The 22,500-nt window shown below is 34.8% G+C and overlaps 1 protein-coding gene across 2 annotated transcripts in view; it reads left to right on the top strand.

Annotated features, from left to right (window-relative positions):
• Positions 1 to 22,500, top strand: part of LOC115217162 (copine-8-like) — a 174,683-nt gene that overhangs the window by 84,635 nt on the left and 67,548 nt on the right. The window contains exons 3-7 of one of the 2 annotated variants that reach the window (XM_036507038.1): positions 1,510 to 1,613; positions 2,765 to 2,804; positions 11,881 to 11,954; positions 13,814 to 13,849; positions 21,526 to 21,557. In XM_036507038.1, the coding sequence (XP_036362931.1) occupies positions 1,510 to 1,613; positions 2,765 to 2,804; positions 11,881 to 11,954; positions 13,814 to 13,849; positions 21,526 to 21,557 (286 nt within the window). The remainder of the gene's footprint in view (positions 1 to 1,509; positions 1,614 to 2,764; positions 2,805 to 11,880; positions 11,955 to 13,813; positions 13,850 to 21,525; positions 21,558 to 22,500) is intronic. The other variant, XM_029786786.2, reaches the window with a different exon arrangement.

The following is a 22,500-nucleotide window of genomic DNA, read 5'->3' as shown; positions in this document are numbered from 1 at the left end:
TCCCAAAATTTTATATATATCTTAACACTTATATACATGAACATATGCAAACGTGTCTGCACGCGCACGCAAAGTCTTGCATGCCTACTCAATGCTCGCATGCTATACTCATTCTCAATAACAAGTATTTCCAGTGCAAATCACTCTGATCGGATCACTTTGATGTAATAATGATGTCTATTTATAGAAGCTAATACAATGTGTCGATGTTTTCTCTAATGTATTCCGCTGGTAATTATGTCATTGAACTCAGAAACCAAATTGCAGTTATTCAAATTGCATTATAAAAGTAATGCGAGAGAGAGAGAAGAGCACAGCAGCTCAAAAATCTATTTAAAAAACTTCAAGCTGATCTATTTTGTGCACAAACAATAAACATGCTGCAGGTTGGACATAAAATCAAATTATAATACAACGTGGGTTTGCTTTTGTATAAAAGGCGTGGGTGATTGTTCTGAATGTTTGCCTGTAGAATTTATTTACTCAGTTCTATACTAAATGATTGCTTTAATGTGTTTGTAATTTTAGATGTAAGTTTGAATGTTTTCTTGTCTTTTTTTGTCCAATTTAAATATAAGGCACATTATGGCGAACGATATATACATATGTTTGCCTGTATAGGCGCAGGAGTGGCTGTGTGGTAAGTATCTTGCTTACCAACCACATGGTTCTGGGTTCAGTCCCACTGCGTGGCACCTTGGGCAAGTGTCTTCTACTATAGCCTCGGGCCAACCAAAGCCTTGTGAGTGGATTTGGTTGACGGAAACTTAAGGAAGCCCGTCGCATATATGTATATATATATATATATATGTGTGTATGTTTGTGTGTCTATGTTTGTCCCCCACCATCACTTGACAACCGATGGTGGTGTGTTTACGTCTCCGTAACTTAGCGGTTCTGGAAAAGAGACCGATAGAATAAGTACTAGGCTTACAAAGAATAAGTCCTATGTTTACTTTATATTTCCTTATTCTTTCGTCCCCCACTCCATCCCCAAAATGACTGGCTTTGTACCTAAATTCGAACTCATTTAGAATTATGGTTTGGCAAAAATCATTGGAGAGGCGAAAGAAAATGCTTTGCGCGATTTCTTCCGACTCTTTATGCTCCGGGTTCAAATCCCATCGAGGTCAGCATTACATTTCAGGTTCCATAAAATAAAATACCAGTCGAATACCGAAGTTAATGCTCTTCACCAAGATCCTCACTTCTCAGAAATTGCTCACCTTACACCAAAATCAAAAATCATTATAAAGGGTGACGAGTTAGCAAAGTGTCAGAGAATCGGAAGAAATACTTGCCCAATTTCGTTCTGCTGCTTGAGTTCTGAGTTCACATTCCATCGCGGTCAACTTGTTATTCATCTGTGGCCTCCATAAAATAATGAACCAATCGAATACTGAGAGCGATGGAATCGATTAGGACGTTACCCTCATAAATTACTGGCCCCACCCCTCATCTTAGAAACCATTTATGTACTTCTTTATTTATTTATCTATTTCTTTTCAGTTTGGCAGAACTGAAACAATCAAAGACACTCTAAACCCTGACTTCATCAAAAAATTTGTTATGTCATATTACTTTGAAGAATGTCAACACCTCAAATTTGAACTGTGAGTTAACCTTTCATGCCTTCTCTCCTTTTTACCTCCATTTCAAACCTTTCTTCAAGTAAATGTATATGCATGTGTGTGGGGGGGAGGGTATGTATACATATATATATATATATATATATATATTATATGTATATATGCACATATATATATATATATATATATATATATATATATGTATATATATATGTATATGTATATATATATATATATATATATATATATATATATATATATATATATATATATATATATATAAAGCACCCACTACACTCTCGGAGTGGCTGGCGTTAGGAAGGGCATCCAGCCGTAGAAACTCTGCCAGATCAAGATTGGAGCCTGGTGCAGCCATCTGGTTCGCCAGCCCTCAGTCAAAATCATCCAACCCATACTAGCATGGAAAGCGGACGTTAAATGATGATGATGATATGATTATTATTATTATTATTATTATTATTATTATTGTGGGTGTAAGTTGCGAAAATGGCAAGAGTGAATGGTACCTCTCTAAGTGTAGACCTGTGAGTCGGAGAAAAGGAATTGGAGAGGGCACTTGCTCCTGGGTTTCAGGGAAATCTAAGACAGTAGGGTTCCTCGATTATCCCTAGAGGCCTTCCAGTATCAGGAGGGCCACATCTCTATCATCCTCCCCACCACTTTTTTTAAAAACCTTTGTACGCCATGCCTATGTCCCTTCTTTTTCAGTGTATACAGAGTATACTTATTTTCTTTCCTTTTCTTTTATAATCATTTCATTATTATATGTAAACCTGGACACTTTAAGTCTGCTTTTGTATTGTCTCCCTTATCCTTCACCCTTGTAACAAATAAATGAAATCATTATCATTATTATCATTATTATCAAGACTATATAGGACCGAGGTAACTCATCCAGAAGTTCTACACGAATAAATAGAAGAGTGCCATATCATGTGATATTGGTTGAACGTTATTTCGGCATCTAGCACTCTTCTATTTATTTGTATCATCATCATTATTATTATTATCATCATCATCATCATCATCATCATTATTATTATTATTATTATTATTATTATTATTATTATTATTATTATTATTATTATTATTATTATTATTATTATTATTACTAATACTACTACTATTATTATTATGTTTTTCTTTTCGTTTAGATATGATGTAGATTCTGCAAACGGTTCTTTGGATCAACAGGTTCGTAATGTTCCAATTTTTTCTTCTTTCTTGGATATTGGCGCTTTGCTTGTCTTTTGTCAAAAACCTAGAACGCTTTTGAGTTTGGTTTAAGTCATTTTCAATAACTCATTATTCCACTATGGCTCTTTCGTAGCTCATAGTTACTATGACGTTGTGAAAATCATTTTATTTTTGTTGCTGTTGTTGTTGTTGTTTTTATTATTATTATTATTATTATTATTATGTATTTTTTTTCATTATAACTTTATTTCAGCTACCTTAGTACCGGGAATCATCCAGAGGCCAAGAGTAGCAAGGGCACTTTTGTTTTGCTATGCATGCTAAAATAATCACCACATTTATTCCATTTTAGATGGAGAGCGCTTTCCGTAGTATATGGGCTGTACCCATCAAGGTTATCTTTTGTAGTTCACGGACATTGGAGTTACTAGGGAGTTGCTTAATATACTGCTCAGCTCCCTTCTTTATTACTACTGGTATTATCGTAGTACTAAGCTTCCACATTTTTGTGATTTCAATTTGCAGATCTTTATAGTGAGAAAGCTTTTTGTATTCCTCTCTTGAGACATTTTGATCTTGTGGGACAGATATATCTATTAACAGACAAGTTCCTCTGTTGAAGTCCTTGATCCTGGTCGATTGGAGTCAGTTTTTCTGTCTGTTTGTATTGTGAAGTGCCAAAGGATGGTGGTGCCCTCGTCATTTACTACATCCTCTGGATGGTGCCTGTACCATTAATTAAGGGATTTAATTTTGTAGTATTTACAAGCATTCCAGTGGATGTACTGCCCTAGTCTGTCATGTCTTATGAGGTACTCCTTTTCAGCAAGGACTGGGCAGCCAGAAACAACATGATCAATTGCCTTTGTGAATTTTCCTCAAATTTTGCATGAGGGGTCACATTCATCTTTAAAGACGTTTGCTTGGTAGTTTATTGTATGTAAGCTCTGATCATGCGCTGCAATAACAAAACCTTATGTTTCCCCTTTCAGACCTGGCCCTTGTAGCCATTGGTGTGTTAGGTTCTGCTCAACATCTGGCTTGGACTGGTTGTTAGAGTATTTTCCATACAAGGGTTTACCTTTCCAGTTGTCTTCGATATTATTCATGCAAGCCTTCTTTGCTTTTAGCATGATGTTTTTTGAATCAGTGATAGGCTTATTGTTGTTGTTGTTGTTGTTGCCTTTGCAAAACTTCTAACACTGGAGATGTAGTACAGTATCAGCTATTCATTACCAGTGAAGTGAGGTAACATCTCTTATATTTCGAGCACCTTCCGGAGTATTCGAGCGATTCCAAGCTGTGCTGTTTTCTGCAAGTGCTCCACCTTATTGCCGCCCCTGTTTCTTCCAAGTACTTCTCGAGATTTTTGCTCACTGTTCTCAGGGCTCCGACAATTATTGGTACTATGGCTACCTTTTTCATCGACCACAACTGCTTAACCTCCCAAGCTAACCTGTCATATCTCTCGATTTTTTTTCTTCCTTATCGCATACCTTGTTATCAGCTGGGCATGCTATAACTACGATCCAGCATAGCTTGTTTTCTTTCTCAATTAAGATTATGTCCGGCTTCCTATTCTCTATTTCATGGTCGCACTGAATCATAAAATCCCATAGGACCTTTGCATTTCTATTTTCAACGATGCCTTTGGGTTTGTGGTCGTACCAATTTTTTGCTCTGTCAAATCCATACTTATTGCAAAGTGTTCAATGGACACGCCTGGCTATATTGTCGTGGCGTCTCTTAAATTCTTTCTGGGATAGTGGCGTACATTGGCTGGTAATATACCATACGGTTTCACCGTTTTGTCAACGGATTCTGCACTTATCACTTTCTGATGTGCTGTCAATTCTTTACTTCATGTAGTTTGCTCTTAGTGCTTGCTTTTGGGCAGCACAGATTAGAAACTCGGTTTCCGATTTTAAATCTCTTTTAGTAATCCAGTTATCGTTTTTCTCTGCCTGTCTTATCAAATGTCTGAAACACACACACACACACACACACACACACACACACATATATATATATATATATATATATATATATTATATATATATATATGTGTGTGTGGTGTGTGTGTGTGTGAGTGTGTGTGTGTGTGTTTCAGGCATTTATATATATATATATATATATATATATATATATATTTATACGTGTGTACTTGTATATGTATATATATACATACGTGTACGTGTTTTATGCGTGCGTGTGTGTGCACTCACACACACCACCAACAGTGAGCTTCTAGTCAGTTTTCTGCCAATCAAATTCACCTACAGCCATTGATCAAACTGGGGACATATTGGAGAATAGACTTGGCCCAAATAACTACACGACGAAACCGAACGTGAAACCACATCATTTCCAACAGCTCTTCTTAATCACAAAGCTAACCTTTAATTTTTCTTGTTTTTCTTTTTTTATTTTCAATCTTTTATTTTCTTGATGAGGTTTCTTGCTCTGTTTTGTCATCTTATTCCTACATTTGTTCACTACTTGTGTCGGAGCGTTGTTTAAGCTCATTTTGGTTAACTATAGCCTCCATCCTCTGTTAAGTCTCATTGATATCAAAAGAATTGTGTGTGGAAAACCTGTCAACGAGCTGTAGGTCACATATAATTGCTTCTCTGTTTGCTTTGTGCAGAAGCATATTGCCATATATGTAAACTGGGGTGAGAGGGTATGATGTAGTTCCAGACGAAGAAAATCATTGTGAAGCTACCTGCTCTTAATTACACTGCTAAATTTACTAAAGTTCTAAGAAATGTACCAAAACGATGTAAATATATTCACCCAAGGCAGTTAATGTTACATAAACCGATAACCTTATATGCAAGAAATCAATAATTCATTTCAACAGAACTCTATTGAACATAATCAATTAGCTGAATATACGCTTTTGAGTACGTTGAAGATTGAATTCCAAACTGCAACTGTACTCACGCATACACACACACACTCATTTACTCACACACAAATATATATTTATCTAACTAAATATATATATATATATACGCACATGTAACTATGTATGTATATGTGTATAGATTATGAATGTTATATATGTGTGTATGTGTGCATATAGATATTTATGTATGTATAGATGCATTATACATCCAGAAGAATTGATCAGGTAATCGTATTAGGCCACAACTAAGAAATACCTGAGCGTCGGATTCAGAGTATTATGTAACTAGATTTATGCATATTCTTACAAAATGGTCGGTATTGTTTCAGCAAAGAAACCATTTACTAAACATCGTCTGACAAAATGTTTCACAAGTGTGAAGTTAGAAATATGTACGAAAGGCAAGGGTGGATAAGAGACAAAGGTGGCGTTTCAGAATGGGAAGTAAATTAGTAAGGAGTATGTTTTTGGTTATCGAGAAAAGGGCCACCCAGAGTCAGATGACTGATGGGTATAAAGTCACTGAAACGCTCCACCCTCTGAATTTAATTACTAATTTAACTGGGTGCTGTTTTCTATAAGCGATAAAGGATCTCTCGTGATATCAGGTCATCACATAAGTTTTGTCCGATTTTACCTTTTTTAAAAATTGAATGAAATTTAATAGTATTTTGAATGTCTAATGGAATTAAGAATTATTTTTATGCATTTGTGTACATTTAAAATAATTAAATGTTATTTTACAGAATAATAGAATTAAAATTTCTTTGATTAAAACCCTTTTTAACATGGAAGTATTCAAAGAGCATTTAAGGCACATAATGCTTTATGAGTACAAAAAAGGAAACTCTGCGGTCGAAGCGATTCGAAACATACACTCAGTTTATGGGAAATAATGCTTGAATGAAAGAACTTACAGAAGATGGTTTGCAAAATTCAGAAGTGGAGATTTCAGCCTTGAAGATGAAGATCGAACAGGACGTCCAGTTGAGTTTCCTGATAAGCTCCTTGAGACATTACTTGAAGAAAATCCTGCATTATCAGTTGAATAGTTGGCAATAAAGCTTAGTTCAAACCATACAATTGTTGATCATCATCTTCAACAACTTGGAAAGGTTCCTAAACTTGGAAAATGGGTGCCTCATGAATTGTCCGAAAGCAACCGCAAATCTCGAGTTGACATCTGCTCTTCTCTCCATTCTCACTAACTCATTTCACCCTTTTTGGATAGACTTGTGACTGGTGACGAAAAATGGATCTTCTATCGAAATGTTAAACGTCGTAATCAGTGACTGTGTAAAAGGGAAAAGGCTCAACCACAACCTAGAAGGGAACTTCATAGGAAAAAGGTTCTTCTCTCTATCTGGTGGGATTTCAAAGGAGTAATTTACTTTCAATTGTTACCACCTAATGCAACAATCAATGCTCATGTCTACTGTCAGTAATTAGAGCGTTTGAACCAAGCTTTGAAGAAAAAAAAGACCCGCTTCAGTGAATCGAAGAGGAGTGATGTTTCATCAGAACAATGCGCGATTCCACACTGCAAAGATCCCATCACAGAAGATCGAAGAGCTTGGTTGGGAAAAACTTCCTCATCCACCTTACTCCCCCTTCTGACTTCGTAGTTTACAGAATCATTTGAGGGTTATAACTTTCGCAAGCCAGGAGGAGGTCGAAACTGATATTTCAGAGTTCTTCGCTTTGAAACCAAAGGAGTTTTACATTGATAGGATTAAATACTTGTAAATAGATGGAAGAAAGTCATAGATAATCAGGGAAAGTACATTGATAATTAAATTTCAGTTAGCACGGAATTTTTTAAGTGAACAAGTTGCGGTCTCAAAGCGACGAAAATATTTTGACAAATTAAATTCATATGTTGAAGTGAATCTAACGGTTTTGTACGTTTCTTAAATGGCTTATACACACCTTCCACGCTGCAATTAATTTTATCACTTGTTTTCTTTATTTAAAATTCAGACAGAACTTATGGGATGACTGATAAATATATATATATATATATATATATATATATATATATATATATCGCCATGATAGATCGTTAGCCACTACACACATTTTTTCTCTCCTTGTTTTTTCCGTGTCTCTTTCTGCAGAAGAGCGTAGACTCGAAACGTAAAAGACTTTTTCTATTCCTGAGCGTTTTACTAATACCTCTGTTTGTTTTCTACACCACCTGTCTTCGTCTTTTGTTTTTTCGTAAACTCTACCTATATTATATATATACATATATATATATATATATATATATATATATATATATATATATATATATATATATATAATATAAATAATAATAAATATTAGGGAATAAATCCAAATTTACAGGGAAAAATCAGATTTAGGATTAAATCCAATTCTATAGTAAAATATTATAATATAATTCGAGACAAAACCACTACTTTGCAAAACAAACAAGGAAAGACTTAATCAATACATAAAAATTTTTATATAAAGAAATAAACCGCCACTACAATCGTTTCATGTCTTCAATGACATTCATCAGGTGGACTTTCGATCTCCTAATCTGTTTTAATTTATATTAAAAATTTTATGTATTGATTAAGTCTTTCCTTGTTGGTTTGCAAAGTAGTGGTTTTGTCTCGAATTATATTATTATATATATATAATATATATATATATTATATATATATATATATATATATATATAATATACATAATATATATATATATATAACATACATATATATATATTTTTTTTTTTATTTAATATATTATACATATATATATATATATATATATATATATATATATATATATTATTATATATATATATATATATATATAAGTTGGACAAGCACGTATACAAAGTATGATATCATTTATAAAAGATGTTTCATAAACGTCGCATAAATATATTTGGCAAAGGAAGAGTTATAGCTCTTTGCGTCTATTTCAAAGACTCAGTGATTGGTCGATATAATAATATGCATTTATGCAATTGGGTGTCCAAGCTGAATCAATAACAAAACAAGTAGAAATTATCATCGACTCAAATACATGATACTTTGACATGTTCAATCTGGAAGCGTTGAAGCGTCGGATTTTCTCAAGTATCTGGACTAATCCAAGAACTAGACAGAGCTGTTAGGCAGACAGACAACCAGACTATATATTATTATATATATATAATATATATATATATATATATATATATATATATATATATATATATATATATTATATAATATATATATATATACATATTATATATATATATTATATATATAATATATATATATATATATATTATATATATATATATAGGGATGGTATTATTAAAATACCACCACGAGTGGTAAGCAAATTATCAGCCGTAATATATATATATATATATATATAATTATATAGGGATGGTATTATTAAAATACCACCACGAGTGGTAAGCAAATTATCAGCCGTATATATATATATATATATATTATATATATATGGGATGGTATTATTAAAATACCACCACGAGTGGTAAGCAAATTATCAGCCGTATATATAATAATATATATATATATATTATATATATATGGTATTTATTTAAAAACCACCACGAGTGGTAAGCAATTATCAGCCGATATATAATATATATATATATACATATATATATATATATATATATATATATATATATATATATAGGGATGGTATTATTAAAATACCACCACGAGTGGTAAGCAAATTATTCAGCCGTATATATATATATATATATATACATATATATATATATAATATATATAATATATATATATATATATATATATAGGGATGGTATTATTAAATACACCACGAGTGGTAAGCAAATTATCAGCCGTGTATATATATATATATATATATATATATATATATTATATATATATATATATATGGTGGGGGGATATTGTGCATTTGTGTGTGTGTAAATGTGTACATGTATGTACTATGATATGATAATTCCATTAATTTTCAATTTTGCATGCTAGACTCTACGTACTCAGTAACCGCATTCATCTTATCGATTATATTTCTTAAAATTCTATTGATGTGAATTACTGATTTAAGGTAATCACGATATTATTAATTGCCACGAGCAAATATATTTACATGATATTCGTATATTTCTGAGAACTTCAGCTAACAAATTAAATACAGTATTAAAAGCAAGCAGTTTCTCAATTACCAATATCCATTTAGCTGAAGGAAGTTAATACACTTACGATGGCTCATAGGTATACCCGGTGATAAAGTAAGTGATCTCGTATTTGCATTAATTACTTGAGGTACGTCTGAAAAGTTTAGAGTTAACAGATTCAACTTACATATATTACGTGTATATATATATATATATATATATATATATTATATATATATATAGATATATATGTAGGAAGAGTTTACGAAAAAAACAAAAGACGAAGACAGGTGGTGTACAAACAAACAGATGTATTAGTATAACGCTCAGGAATAGAAAAAGTCTCTTACGTTTCGAGCCTATGCTCTTCTACAGAAAGGGACACAGAAAAAACAAGGAGAGAAAACAAATGGGTGTAGTGGCTAACGATCTATCACACACACACATATATATATATACATAAGATAATAAATGGTATGGTATACACCTGGTAGCTTACCGGTAAAGCACGTTCATTTTCACGGTGTTTGTTGAGTATTTGATTAATGAGAAAGATGGAAGATAGAAGACACGAAAATGTTTAATGGTCACTACAATTGTTCTGACCCATCTTGCATCGATCTTTTATTGGACTATAATGAGTCCTCTATAAAGCTAAGCGCTTTATGGGTGCGAAATCATTGGTTACTCTATGACCGGACACATTAAAACACGATTGTCTGATCATTAAGTATCCGGACTGTTGCCATAGTAACGTAGCAAGAGGACACAGAGTGAAGCCGCTTGGCAAACATTGACCCTGAACACTGCTCTGCATATGCACTCAGTTTTATCGTTTTAGCTCACTCCCCCAGCTTACAGCAGTGTTCGGAAGTAACGCGCGTAACGTGTGTTCGTCGCATTGACCATGACAGACAAAGCAGCCATGGCGATACCTGCTCAGAAGCCTACGCAAAGTTACAGAAAGTGTGTGGAAAGGAGTGTGGGAGCCGCACACAAGTGTACGAGTGGTTCAGACGTTTCCAAGATGGCCGAAAAATGTCGATATTGACGAACGTTCTGGGAGACCCGCAACCAGCAGAACTGATAAAAATATCGCGGATGACCGTGAAGCTGTGAGGGTAAATCGTCGAATCCCCATTTGTGAGTTATCAGAGGATGTGCTGTATAGTTACGCTTCAATTCAGCTTTTTATTGCCGAAGATTTGGGTATGAAACCTGTGTCTGCCAAATGTGTGCCAGAGCTACTTTCAACTAACCAAAAGAACCCTCGGCTTTCAGTTGCATAACATCTCTTTGGTTGTGTCGAGAACGATGAAAACCTTTTGAAAACTTCGCATTGGCCTCTGAGCAGGTATTGCCAAGCTTTTGGCAATATTTAGTAAGGGAGTGAGTAACCTTTGGACTTGTTGAAAACATGGTACCTTTTTTGGTGCTGACGTCACAGACAAAGCGCCCAGTACATTCAGTAATGTGGCTAGAGTGAGAAAGACATTTAGGTACAGACACCATGCCACAAATGTAATGCGAACAATATGCGCTCCCTCCAACCAAGGTAGGGGAGAAGTGCCCTTGTTCATGCATTAACGCCAACTGTGGCAATCAGTCCAACCCATACCAGCATGGCAAGTGGATGTAAAATGACGATGACGATGATGATGATGATGTTATGATGATGATGATGAGGATGAGGATGTTATGATGATGATGTTGATGATGATGATAATGGTAATAATGAAGGTAGCAATGACATATCATTTCTTTTTCTAATCAAGAAAAATCATTGTTTTGTAATTAAATCTCCGTAATTTTAATTAATGAAACGTACTAATTCAGTAAAATATTGTGTTGGTTTTAGTTGCTTATCACCTAATTTCAAATTTTATTATTGGCTGTGAAAATGAAAGTTAAAAATGCTGAAGCAAGAATTAACTTTATTAATTGATAATATTCTTTTAATGTCTTTAAGAACATAGAATTTTTGTGAAGTGTGAAGAATACTTTTTGGTATTTTTAAGGATTTTCTTGGTTATTTGGAATGTACCCTTGGAGAAATCGTTGGATGCGGTAGCAAACTTGAAAAGAAACTGCTGTAAGTATAAATTTTATTTATATGTATATGTATTGAATATTTGATTATAAACTTGCATATATATATATATATATATTTCTGTATATATATACACATGTACATATGTACATGTATATATGTATATATGTATATTCATATATATATATGCATGTATGTATGTATATATATATATATATATATATATATATAGGTGTGTGTGTGTGTATATATATATATATATATATATACATGCACACACACATACACACACACGCACACACGCACACACGAAGGGGTGCCCAAAAGTGACCGGAAAGTTCTCTGTGGGACAAACTAGTTGTAGTTCGGGCTTCTGCCGCTAGAAGCCAATTGATGCAATCCTCAGGTAGCAATCTGCTGAGGTCGAACTGTCACGTGGTGCGTCTTTGTTTTGCAATGCTTCTCTCCTGCTCGTCGATCTGAAAATATGGAAGAGCGTGCTTCCGGGAAATTTTGTTTTCTGTCGGGGTAGAAGGCGGCCGAAACAGTTGTCATGCTTCAAAAAAGTTTACATGGATGATGTCATGGACAAAACACAGGTTTACGAGTGGTTTTCACGCTTTAAGAATGGTCACGTGTCGCTTGAAGATCAATCTCGTTTAGGGTGACCGTCGACCTCTCGAACGAATGAAAACATCTCGAAAACTCATGAATTAATCTTGGAGGACTGTTGCCGAACTTGTTGATATGACTAGTGTATCCTGGAGCTGCTACCAACGAATTTTGAGGGAGGAATTGTGGATGAAAAGAGCTGCAGCAAAATGCGTGCCTTGCTTGCTCTCACGAAAGACCAAAGCAGTCACGATTGAATGCGCGTTGTGAACCGAAAGAACAGTTGGAAGTTGCTCTGAACCTTTTTCTGAAGGCTATCATTGGTGACGAAAGCTGGTGCTACCGCTACGAACCGGAAGCGAAGCGTCATATGAAGTCCAATGTCAAGATGACACTGATTTGTTTCATCGATGTGAAAGGAATTGTCCACACAGAATTTGTTCCTCCTGTTCAAACTACTTACCAGACATTTAACTCGGCAGTTCTGGAGCAATTTGCGAGGCGCAATGAGACGTGAATGTCCCGAGCTGTGTCCGAGTGGAGAGTGGTAGTTACATCACGACAATACCCACAAAATGGGGATGACCACGCCTACCCACCTTCCCTATTCGCGCGATCCTGCTCCCTGTGACTTCCTCCTGTTCCCCCGATTGAAAGATCTCTTTAAGGGAAAACGTTTTGCAGATGTGGAACAGGGGAAGAATGCAATGACGGAGGAGTTAAAAGATATCACTTCGAAAGTGTTATTTTCAGGACTGCTTCGAGAACGTTCCTGGACCAATGCATTCCTTCAAATGGAGAATACTTTGAAGGTAATAAAAGTCTTAACATGCAAAACTAAGTGAATAAAATAATATTGCAAAATTCCTGTCTTTTGGGGTGCCCCCTCGTGCATATATATACTTGCATATATACACACACACATATACATACATATATATATATATAGATATATATATATATATATATATATATAATATATATACACATATATATATAACATGTATATATATACACATATATATGATACAACATATATATATATATATATATACATATATATATATATATATATATATATATATATATATATATATATATATATATGTATACATAAATATATATATATATATATAACATATATATATATATATATATATATATATATATATATATATTATATATATATATATATATATATATATATAATATATATATATATTGCATATTATACTGTATTGTAATATATTTCTTTCTAGAAATCTATCTCGCTATATTCTATTTTGTAGCAGAGATGCAGAGCGCTCAAAACTGGCCTGCATAAGGTTCGTAGAGCATATTATATATAGATATATGTTTAATATACATGTATTATATATATATAAATATATGGTCAAGATAGATATATAAAATTTTGGAATAAACGCCTTAGTGTCTATACATGAACATATATAGACACTAAGGCGTTTATTCCATGAATATATATAGACACTAAGGCGTTTATACATGAACATATATGTATATATATGGAGAGAGAGAGAGATGGGGAGAGATGGAGACAGAGAGAGATGAGGGAGGAAAGATTGTATACTTGTGTATAGAAGAATGAGAGAAAGCATTCAAGAGATGCATTAAAATATACTAATTCCTTCTTAATAGATGATTTATTCCCATTTTAATTTAAGTTTATGTATTCATTATCTGAATAAATGCATATAACGCTCTAGCGTTCACTGAATACATTGAGGCAAATTTTCTACAGCCGGATGCCCATTTCATCGCCAACCCTAGTCTCTTTCCAACTAACGTCATATTTTCCAATAACGAGACACGTTTTCCGCAATGACATTGCCTGTATGAGAATGACACTCATTTATACACCAATCAAGCGATGTTAAGACATGGGGACACAAACATACTCACACACACACAGGATCACACATACATACACACATGCATACATGTATATATTTATACATGTGCCTGTGTGTGTAAGTATGTAGGTATATATGTGCCTGATGAGGCAACGGAAATTGCCGAAACTGAATTCAGTATAAGGAATTCTCAAACGGTGTTTCCAGACAATTATAGTCCTTGTCTGTATGCATTTATACAATTATGTGCTTTGATTACAGTATGAGTGCATTTTAGCACTTATGTCTAGCAATATAGGCTTTTCTAACACCCAAGTCACGTTTAAGAGCAGTTATAATTTTCCTTTTTGGTAAAACATTGCAAACTGCTGTCTATTTTCAGTTTATGTTTATACATTAGGGATTCCCTAAATCTTTTCAGTTTGGCTGCCACTTAACAATTTTTGTTCTAACTGCTCTAAAATTTGACGTATTGGTGTAGTTTTGTAAAGTAATCAGTGACATGAAATTCATTTTCGCTATAAATCAATAAAAGTAAATGTCTTTTTATGGTTCCAAATGTTGAGTAATTTTAGCCACTCGAAAGCCACAGACATATAGGTGCCTGTTTCCATTGTAACAATCCAAGGTGTCACCAATCTGCTCTCTGCGTGTTCTTTTTGCCACTTATTAAATGCTTAAAACAATGTGGTATGAGGTGTGCTAAAAATAACCGCTAAATAGGCCTTACATCACGTACGAAATTATTTTTCTTTTTGTATAATCGTGTGAATTTCCGTGTATAGAATACAAATTCGCAAAAAATTTTCTTAAAATTTCAAAACATAAAACAAGTTATAAGGGGTTCCTTGGGTAAAACAGAATTCCGCCAATATTTCATTTGTTTGCAGTTGACAACACCTGCTGTCCCGCACAAAATGACTGTTTCCAAATCCTGTTTTCTGATTGGATTAAAGTTATCAAATTTTAAACCCGTGTAAAATTTCTGGAAAAGGTATCTCCTGAGATTCAGCGTGGAAACTTACATCAATGCACCAAATTTTAACATTTTCTGCAAAGTTTGAAATTTCCCCACGTGCAGTTAAACAGAAAACACCCCCAAATTGTTCAGAAGTTCACTTTGCACTCATATAACCCAGAGTTCGATACTAGTGTTCGGCGATTTCAGAAATTTAATTTGTTTTTTACCGCAGTCTCAAGTCAACACAAAGTTTATGAAGGAAACATGCTACACTGTATAGAACTCTGTTGACAGGTTGTACCAGTAATTCCAAGGCCATTATAGCACACGGCTGATGGCGGTGATGGAGACGGTGATAGCGAAGGTGGTGGTAGTAGAGTGCTGCTGCTGGTGGGGGTAATAATGATTAGGAGGAGGAGGAAGACAATGAATGTGATGATGATGATGATGATGATTGATGATGATGATGATGATGATTTTGACGACGACGAAGATGATGAAGTTCTATATATGGAAGAATTAATTTGTGATGGAATTAAGTGGAATAATTTTCCTGTTGTTTTTTTTAATATTTTTTTATCATATCGTTGATTTCCAACATCTCCCATCCTGACATATACGAATCATGATGTAAATCTGCCATTCTTGAGATACAATTCTTGTCTGATTTTCAATGATACGCTGAGTTGCGTTCGCTATTCTAGGTCACAAGTCATCTGCAAATTAAGATTATTCGGGAAAATAGTATCCTATACAGGTCTCCATAAAATACGGTTGACGTGATTATCCAGTTTCAATTGGCAATGATAAAATAGATTTATTGGGTTTCTAAGTATTCTTACCTCATCAATCATACAATATATATATATGTAGTTATTATATATATATATATATATATATATATATATTATATATATATATATGTTTGTGTGTGTATATATATATATATACATATATGTATGTATGTGTATATATATATATATACATATATATGTATGTATGTATGTGTATATATATATATATACTTTGATACTTTGATAGGTTTCGGCCATTATTGGCCCAGGCCATGTCTAACTTAATAGCACCACCTGGTGAAGTCTTTCAAGTCAGAATTTGGGCACTATGGCCCACTCAAGTAGAGAGTTATTGTTTACAGAGACATATCCGGTTGTAGGGGTTTATCCGGGATTTCTTGAAGGAATCTGTCCAAAGACTTCTTGAACCCTATAGGGTCAGTTTCTGTTTTAATGTGTTTTGGTGTAATGTTAAAGAGAGCGGGGCCAATTGAGGTGAAATAATTGTGCCGTATTGTTGTTATGAGATGAGAGTGCGATTTTTGTTTTGGGCGGATGGCACGGGCCCAAGCCTTGGATGTACCTTAAAGGTGATGCCAACATCATTTGGGCAATGCTGATGGAATATTTTCCACATCATGCAGATGATGTAGCGCTCACGACGACGTTGGAGAGAATAGAGTTTTAGCTTTTCTAGCCGACCCCAATAGTCGAGGCCTGTCATGCTCTATCTTTTTTGTGATTGCCCTTTGAGGTGCTTCAACTTTTATGATACCTTGTATTGTGTGGGGAGACCACAGTGGACAACAGTATTCAAGGTGGGGTCGGGCAAAAGTGGAGAAGAGAAGGATAATGGTGTGGATATCTCTCGACTGGAAAGTTCTGAGAATCCAGGAACACATTCTGCGGGCCATGTCAACTTTGGTGTTTATATGAGTGGCCCAGCTTACGTTGTTGTCCACAATTACTCCCAAGTCTCTGATGTTGTTGGACGCAGCGAGAGTTTCACCTGAAGGAAGGGAGTATGGGAGTTTCAGGGCATCCTCTTTTCCAAAGTGGATTAGCTCAAATTTATCCTCGTTCAGCAGCATATTGTTTTTTTCTGCCCATTGGATAACAGCCAGTAGATCTGACTGAAGGCATGTCCGGTCACTCGCCTCATTTATGACCTTCTGTAGCTTGGAGTCATCTGCAAGATTTTTATGTTGCTGTGCTTGATGATGTCATTAATGTCATTAATGTAAATGATGAAAAGAAGTGGGCCCAGCACAGTGCCTTGCGGAACGCCACTACTGACTTTGGCTGGGCTTGATTTTTTACCCCTTCAACTACAACATGTTGAGATCTGTCTGTCAGGAAACACTTAATCCATTTCAGTAACTTTCCAGAGACACCATGTTGGATAGTTTTTTCAATAGGATCTTGTGATCGACCCTGTCGAAGGCCTTACTGAAATCAAGGTAGATGACATCGGTGTTGGAGCCCTCTCCCAAAGCTCTCAAAATGTCCTCAAAGTGATGCAGGAGCTGCGTTAGGCAGTCCCTTCCATTACGGAACCCATGTTGGTTGGAGATCAGCCGTCTGTTGCTTTCCAGAAATTGGGTTATTCGAGATCTCACCACCCTCTCAAATACCTTGATGATATGAGAGGTGAGTGAGATCGGACGGTAATTCACTGCAAGGGACTTTTTCCCTTTTTGAAAACTGGGACAACAGACTGGGACAGAAGGTTTTTTGGAATATAGCCAGCATCCAGTGAGTTTCTCCACAGATTAGCAAGGGGAGATGCAAGTTGGTGTCGACACACCTTCAGGACACAAGCAGGGAACCTATCGGGGCCTACTGCTGAATTGTGTTTTATTTCGTTTATCGCCGCTAAGACATCAGGGGCACTAAACGTTATGTCCGATATAGTGTGTTGGGGGTTGACATCACTGATACAGCCCAGATCGGCCATATCAGGATTGCTGAAAACAGAGCAGTATTGTTTCTGCAGTATCTCGGCCATGGATTTGGCATTATCTTGGAGAGTGCCAGTTTCGTCAATTAGAGGGCCTACAGTGGAGACAGTGACCCTGCGTTTCCTCGCAAATGAAAAGAACACTTTGGGGTTGAGTTTGATTTTTTCAATGGCCCACTTCTCCTCAGCTGATCTTTGGTTATTGATGAGGGTCTTCATGCATTGTTGGAGGTTATATTTTTTGGATTCAAGCAGTGCGATAGCCGTCGAATGTGTGTGTTGCTGTTGGCAGTACTTTAGTTTGTTAATTTTTTTGTTTGTTCTTTTATTTCTGATAATGGTTTTTCTGTTTTGGGGGATTCTGCACTTTTTGTTCACAGGTCTTGGTGGGGAGTGTTTTGCACATATGTCTGTGACGGTGTCTACAAAGATCTGCCAAGATGTTTTATGGTTGGTGGAGATGTGTGTATGTGTAAAGGACCAGTCAACATTTGATAGCTCGTTCCTGATTGCATCCCAGTTGGCTTTATGGAGATCCATGTTGTCAAATGGGTGGGCTGGAGGAAGGTCACTAGGATTAGCTTTCGGCTGGTGGAATTTCATGTTACAGAGAACCATGTCATGGTCTGAAAGAAGTTTTTTCCACTGTAACGTTATGTATAGTGTTAGTGTGGTTACTAAACACTAGGTCCAAAATGTTCTGATGTCTTGTTGGTGCAAGGACAAGTTGGGACAAGAAAAACTCATTCGTAAAGTCGAAAAGTGACTCTGCTGCTTCTTTGTCAGCGGTTGAGGCGGGAGTGCTTGGTTTCAAACAGTTTGTAGTCCAGTCAACACAGGGTAGATTGAAGTCTCCCATCATGAGTATGTTGCTAGAATGGCACTGTTGAATAAAGCACTTAATGCTGTTGAGGCATTATTTAAAGCACAGTATGGGTGTTTGGGGCGGCCTATAGAGCCCAATTACTGTCAGGTCATTGGCTTTGTTGTGCACGGTGACTGATTCACAGTAGCCATTGGAGAATATACTATTTCCATCTGCCGTAAATGAATCATGCAGGAAAATGGCAGTTCCACCCATATATATGTATATATATTATATATTACTATATATGTATGTATGTGTATATATATATATATATATATATATATATAGATATATATACTATATATATGTTGTATGTGTATATATATAATATATATATATAATATATGTATACTTATATATATATATAAATATATGTATAATATATATTATATATATATATATATATGTTATATATACATATATATATATATATATCTATATATAATATATATATAATATATCTATAATATATATAAATATATGTATATATATATCTATATATATAATATATATAAATATATGTATATATATATATATATATATATATAATTATAATATATATAATAATCTATATCTATATATATATATATATATATATATATATACATATATATATATATAAAACTAAATTTATAAGAATTTTAAATTTAAATTTATGCAGGGGTTTTATAATAAATTTGTATATTTTAAACTAAATTAATTTCCCCACTTCGTGGGCCCTGTAGGCTTGGTCCTGTGTCTGCAGTTGCCCAAAACGTTATGAGTGAAGTAGGTAGAGAGAAACTATAAAAGCCCATCTTTATATGTGTGTGTGTGTAAATATGTTCATGCATCTCACTGCAAGAGTATAAATTTGTGTGAATGAGTTCATACTTCTCTTGTCTTCACGTGTCTTTATCGATTGTAAACAATGGCCTTACTGACCGTGTCATTTGCGGAAGCGTGTCCTCCGCGATACGTGTCCACTCCGAAGCGAAAGCGTGTCTTGATTTCATGACATGTTGCATTATCTTCGTAAGCAAAATGCATATTCAAACGGTGTCGTTTGTTTCCTTTTCCCTGCATAACTTGTGTCCGGGCTGTTCGATAGCGTCGGCGATTATTATCTTGCTCGAAAACAGGTAAGGGTAGGCAACAGGAACAGCATTCGACGAAAACGCTCAAAATATACTGCCCTCAACATACTGACATCCACTATTCCATACTTGACCAACGCAAGGTGGTGATGGTGATGGTGGTGGTGGTAGTGGTTTTGGTGGTGGTGGTAGTTTTGTTGGTGGTGCTGCTGTTGGTGGTTTTAGTGTGGGGTGGGGTGGTTTTGGTGGTGGTGGTGGTTTTCCTGGTGGTGCTGCTGTTGGTGGTTTTAGTGTGGGGTGGGGTGGTTTTGGTGGAGGGGGTGGTTTTGGTGGCAGTGGTGGTTTTGGTGGGGGTATTGGTGGTGGTGATGGTGGTGGTGGTGGTGGTGGTGGTGGTGGTGGCAATAATAATTATGATGATGACGAAGATTTTCTTAGTGTATTTAAGAGCTGAATGTAAAATATTGTGTATTGCATTTGCTGAAGATTGTTTGAGAGTGGCGCGTATAGTCTGAATGAACTGGCCTACGTTGAGCACGTGCCGGTACACTAGGGGATGTGAACTTAGAATGCGTGCTTGCCTTAGTGATCCGTAGGGCCTCCCCTAACTTCTGTGGAATTGTTCCTTAGTTAAATGCAAAACATGGAGGATGGAGACAATAATGTTTACGTCCATTCTTAACACGATCTGCAAAACTCGAACACAATTTGTTTTTATAGAATTCGTCTAGGAGAACGACACCTTCCTATTAATGCTCTATGTAAACAAACCACTGATTCCAAGTAACAGTGAATAGTCAGACACCGGTGTTTCGGCATAGTTGTGCCTTCTCAGTGATAGATACTACCAGGTCATCTGCTAGAACACAGGAACAACTACTGTCACATACAGAAATCAGCGAATATTTACTGATATATGCACAAAGACATCATTTGAAACGAGGACATTCTGTAGAAAGAAGTCATTCTCAGTGACGAAATCCGACACCAAAAAGCTATGTTCACATTCAGGTCCGCCGGAATGTGTACATTAATATCCTGACCCATGAATATCTGCGTTACAGGTTCGAACACACATAAGCATACGTTTTGCCTATTGATTACTATAGTTATGAACCGTTGTTCCCATCTAACTCCAAAGGACTAAGTGATATCTGTCACTGAGGAGCGATAACCATGTAGAGACGCCGGTGTCTGATAGTCCGCTAATGTCACCTGGAATGCGTGCATTCACCCACATTGGCTAGAAGGAGAAGTTGTTCTCTGAGAAGAAATCCAACAGCAAAACGCTATGTTCATGCTTGAGTCTTTCAGAACATGTTAACAGTATCTGTACACATCGTTGCTTACTAAATATCATAAAGTGTTTTTATAGTTCATGTCTTTAGTTGAAATTGATTTCATGTTTACTTGATGTTCACTAAAAATGTATTTATGCCACTAATGTGAAAATGATTCTAATTTTCAGAGGAAGTGCAATTGACAATGGAAAAATTATCTGTAAGTACTTATTAAATATATAGAATATAGGTTATATTAATAATAATAAAAATAATTATTATTATTATTATTATTATTATTATTATTATTATTATTATTATTATTATTATTATTTTATGATAAATAATGATGATGATGATGATGATAATAATAATAATAATAATAATAATAATAATAATAATAATAATAATAATATAATAATAATAATAATAATAATAATAATAATGCCGATACACACAGATAGAGAAATTAAGGCCAACAGACCAGATATAGTTGTCAGAGATCATGAAGAAAAAAAAATGCTTTCTAATTGATGTATCAATACCGGCTGATGACAACGTGTCTCTAAAAGAAATGGAGAAACTCTCAAAATACAAAGACCTGGAAATAGAGGTAACTAGAATGTGGAACCTGAAAACAGAAACAATTCCTATCATAGTAGGTGCATTAGGCATGATAAAAAAATATTCAGACAAATACATAACAAAAAACACCAGGACTTAGAAACACATATAACATACAGAAAATTGCACTACTAGGCACTGCACACATCCTACGCAGAACACTTTCCATACAATAACCATCAGAGCATCACAACAAATCACAGCACATACCCAAGGCACACAGAGCTGCGCTCGGTAGTGAAGTGAAAGCACGCTATTAAAAGTAAAACTACTGAATAATAATAATAATAATAATAATAATAATAATAATAATAATAATAATAATAATAATAATAACAATAACAATAATAATAATAATAATAATAATAATAATAATAATAATAACAATAACAATAATAATAATAATAATAATAATAATAATAATAATAATAATAATAATAATAATAATAATAATAATATAATAATAATAAATGCCCTGATGCAGTACCAGACAGTGGCTCTCATGGCTTCTGATCTTAAGTGATTGGAAGTGTTATCAT

Source organism: Octopus sinensis, linkage group LG11 (genome assembly GCF_006345805.1).
Source record: "Octopus sinensis linkage group LG11, ASM634580v1, whole genome shotgun sequence".
NCBI classification, from domain to species: domain Eukaryota; kingdom Metazoa; phylum Mollusca; class Cephalopoda; order Octopoda; family Octopodidae; genus Octopus; species Octopus sinensis.
Note: the sequence above shows the minus strand (reverse complement) of the source record. Positions and strands in the feature narration are given on the sequence as shown.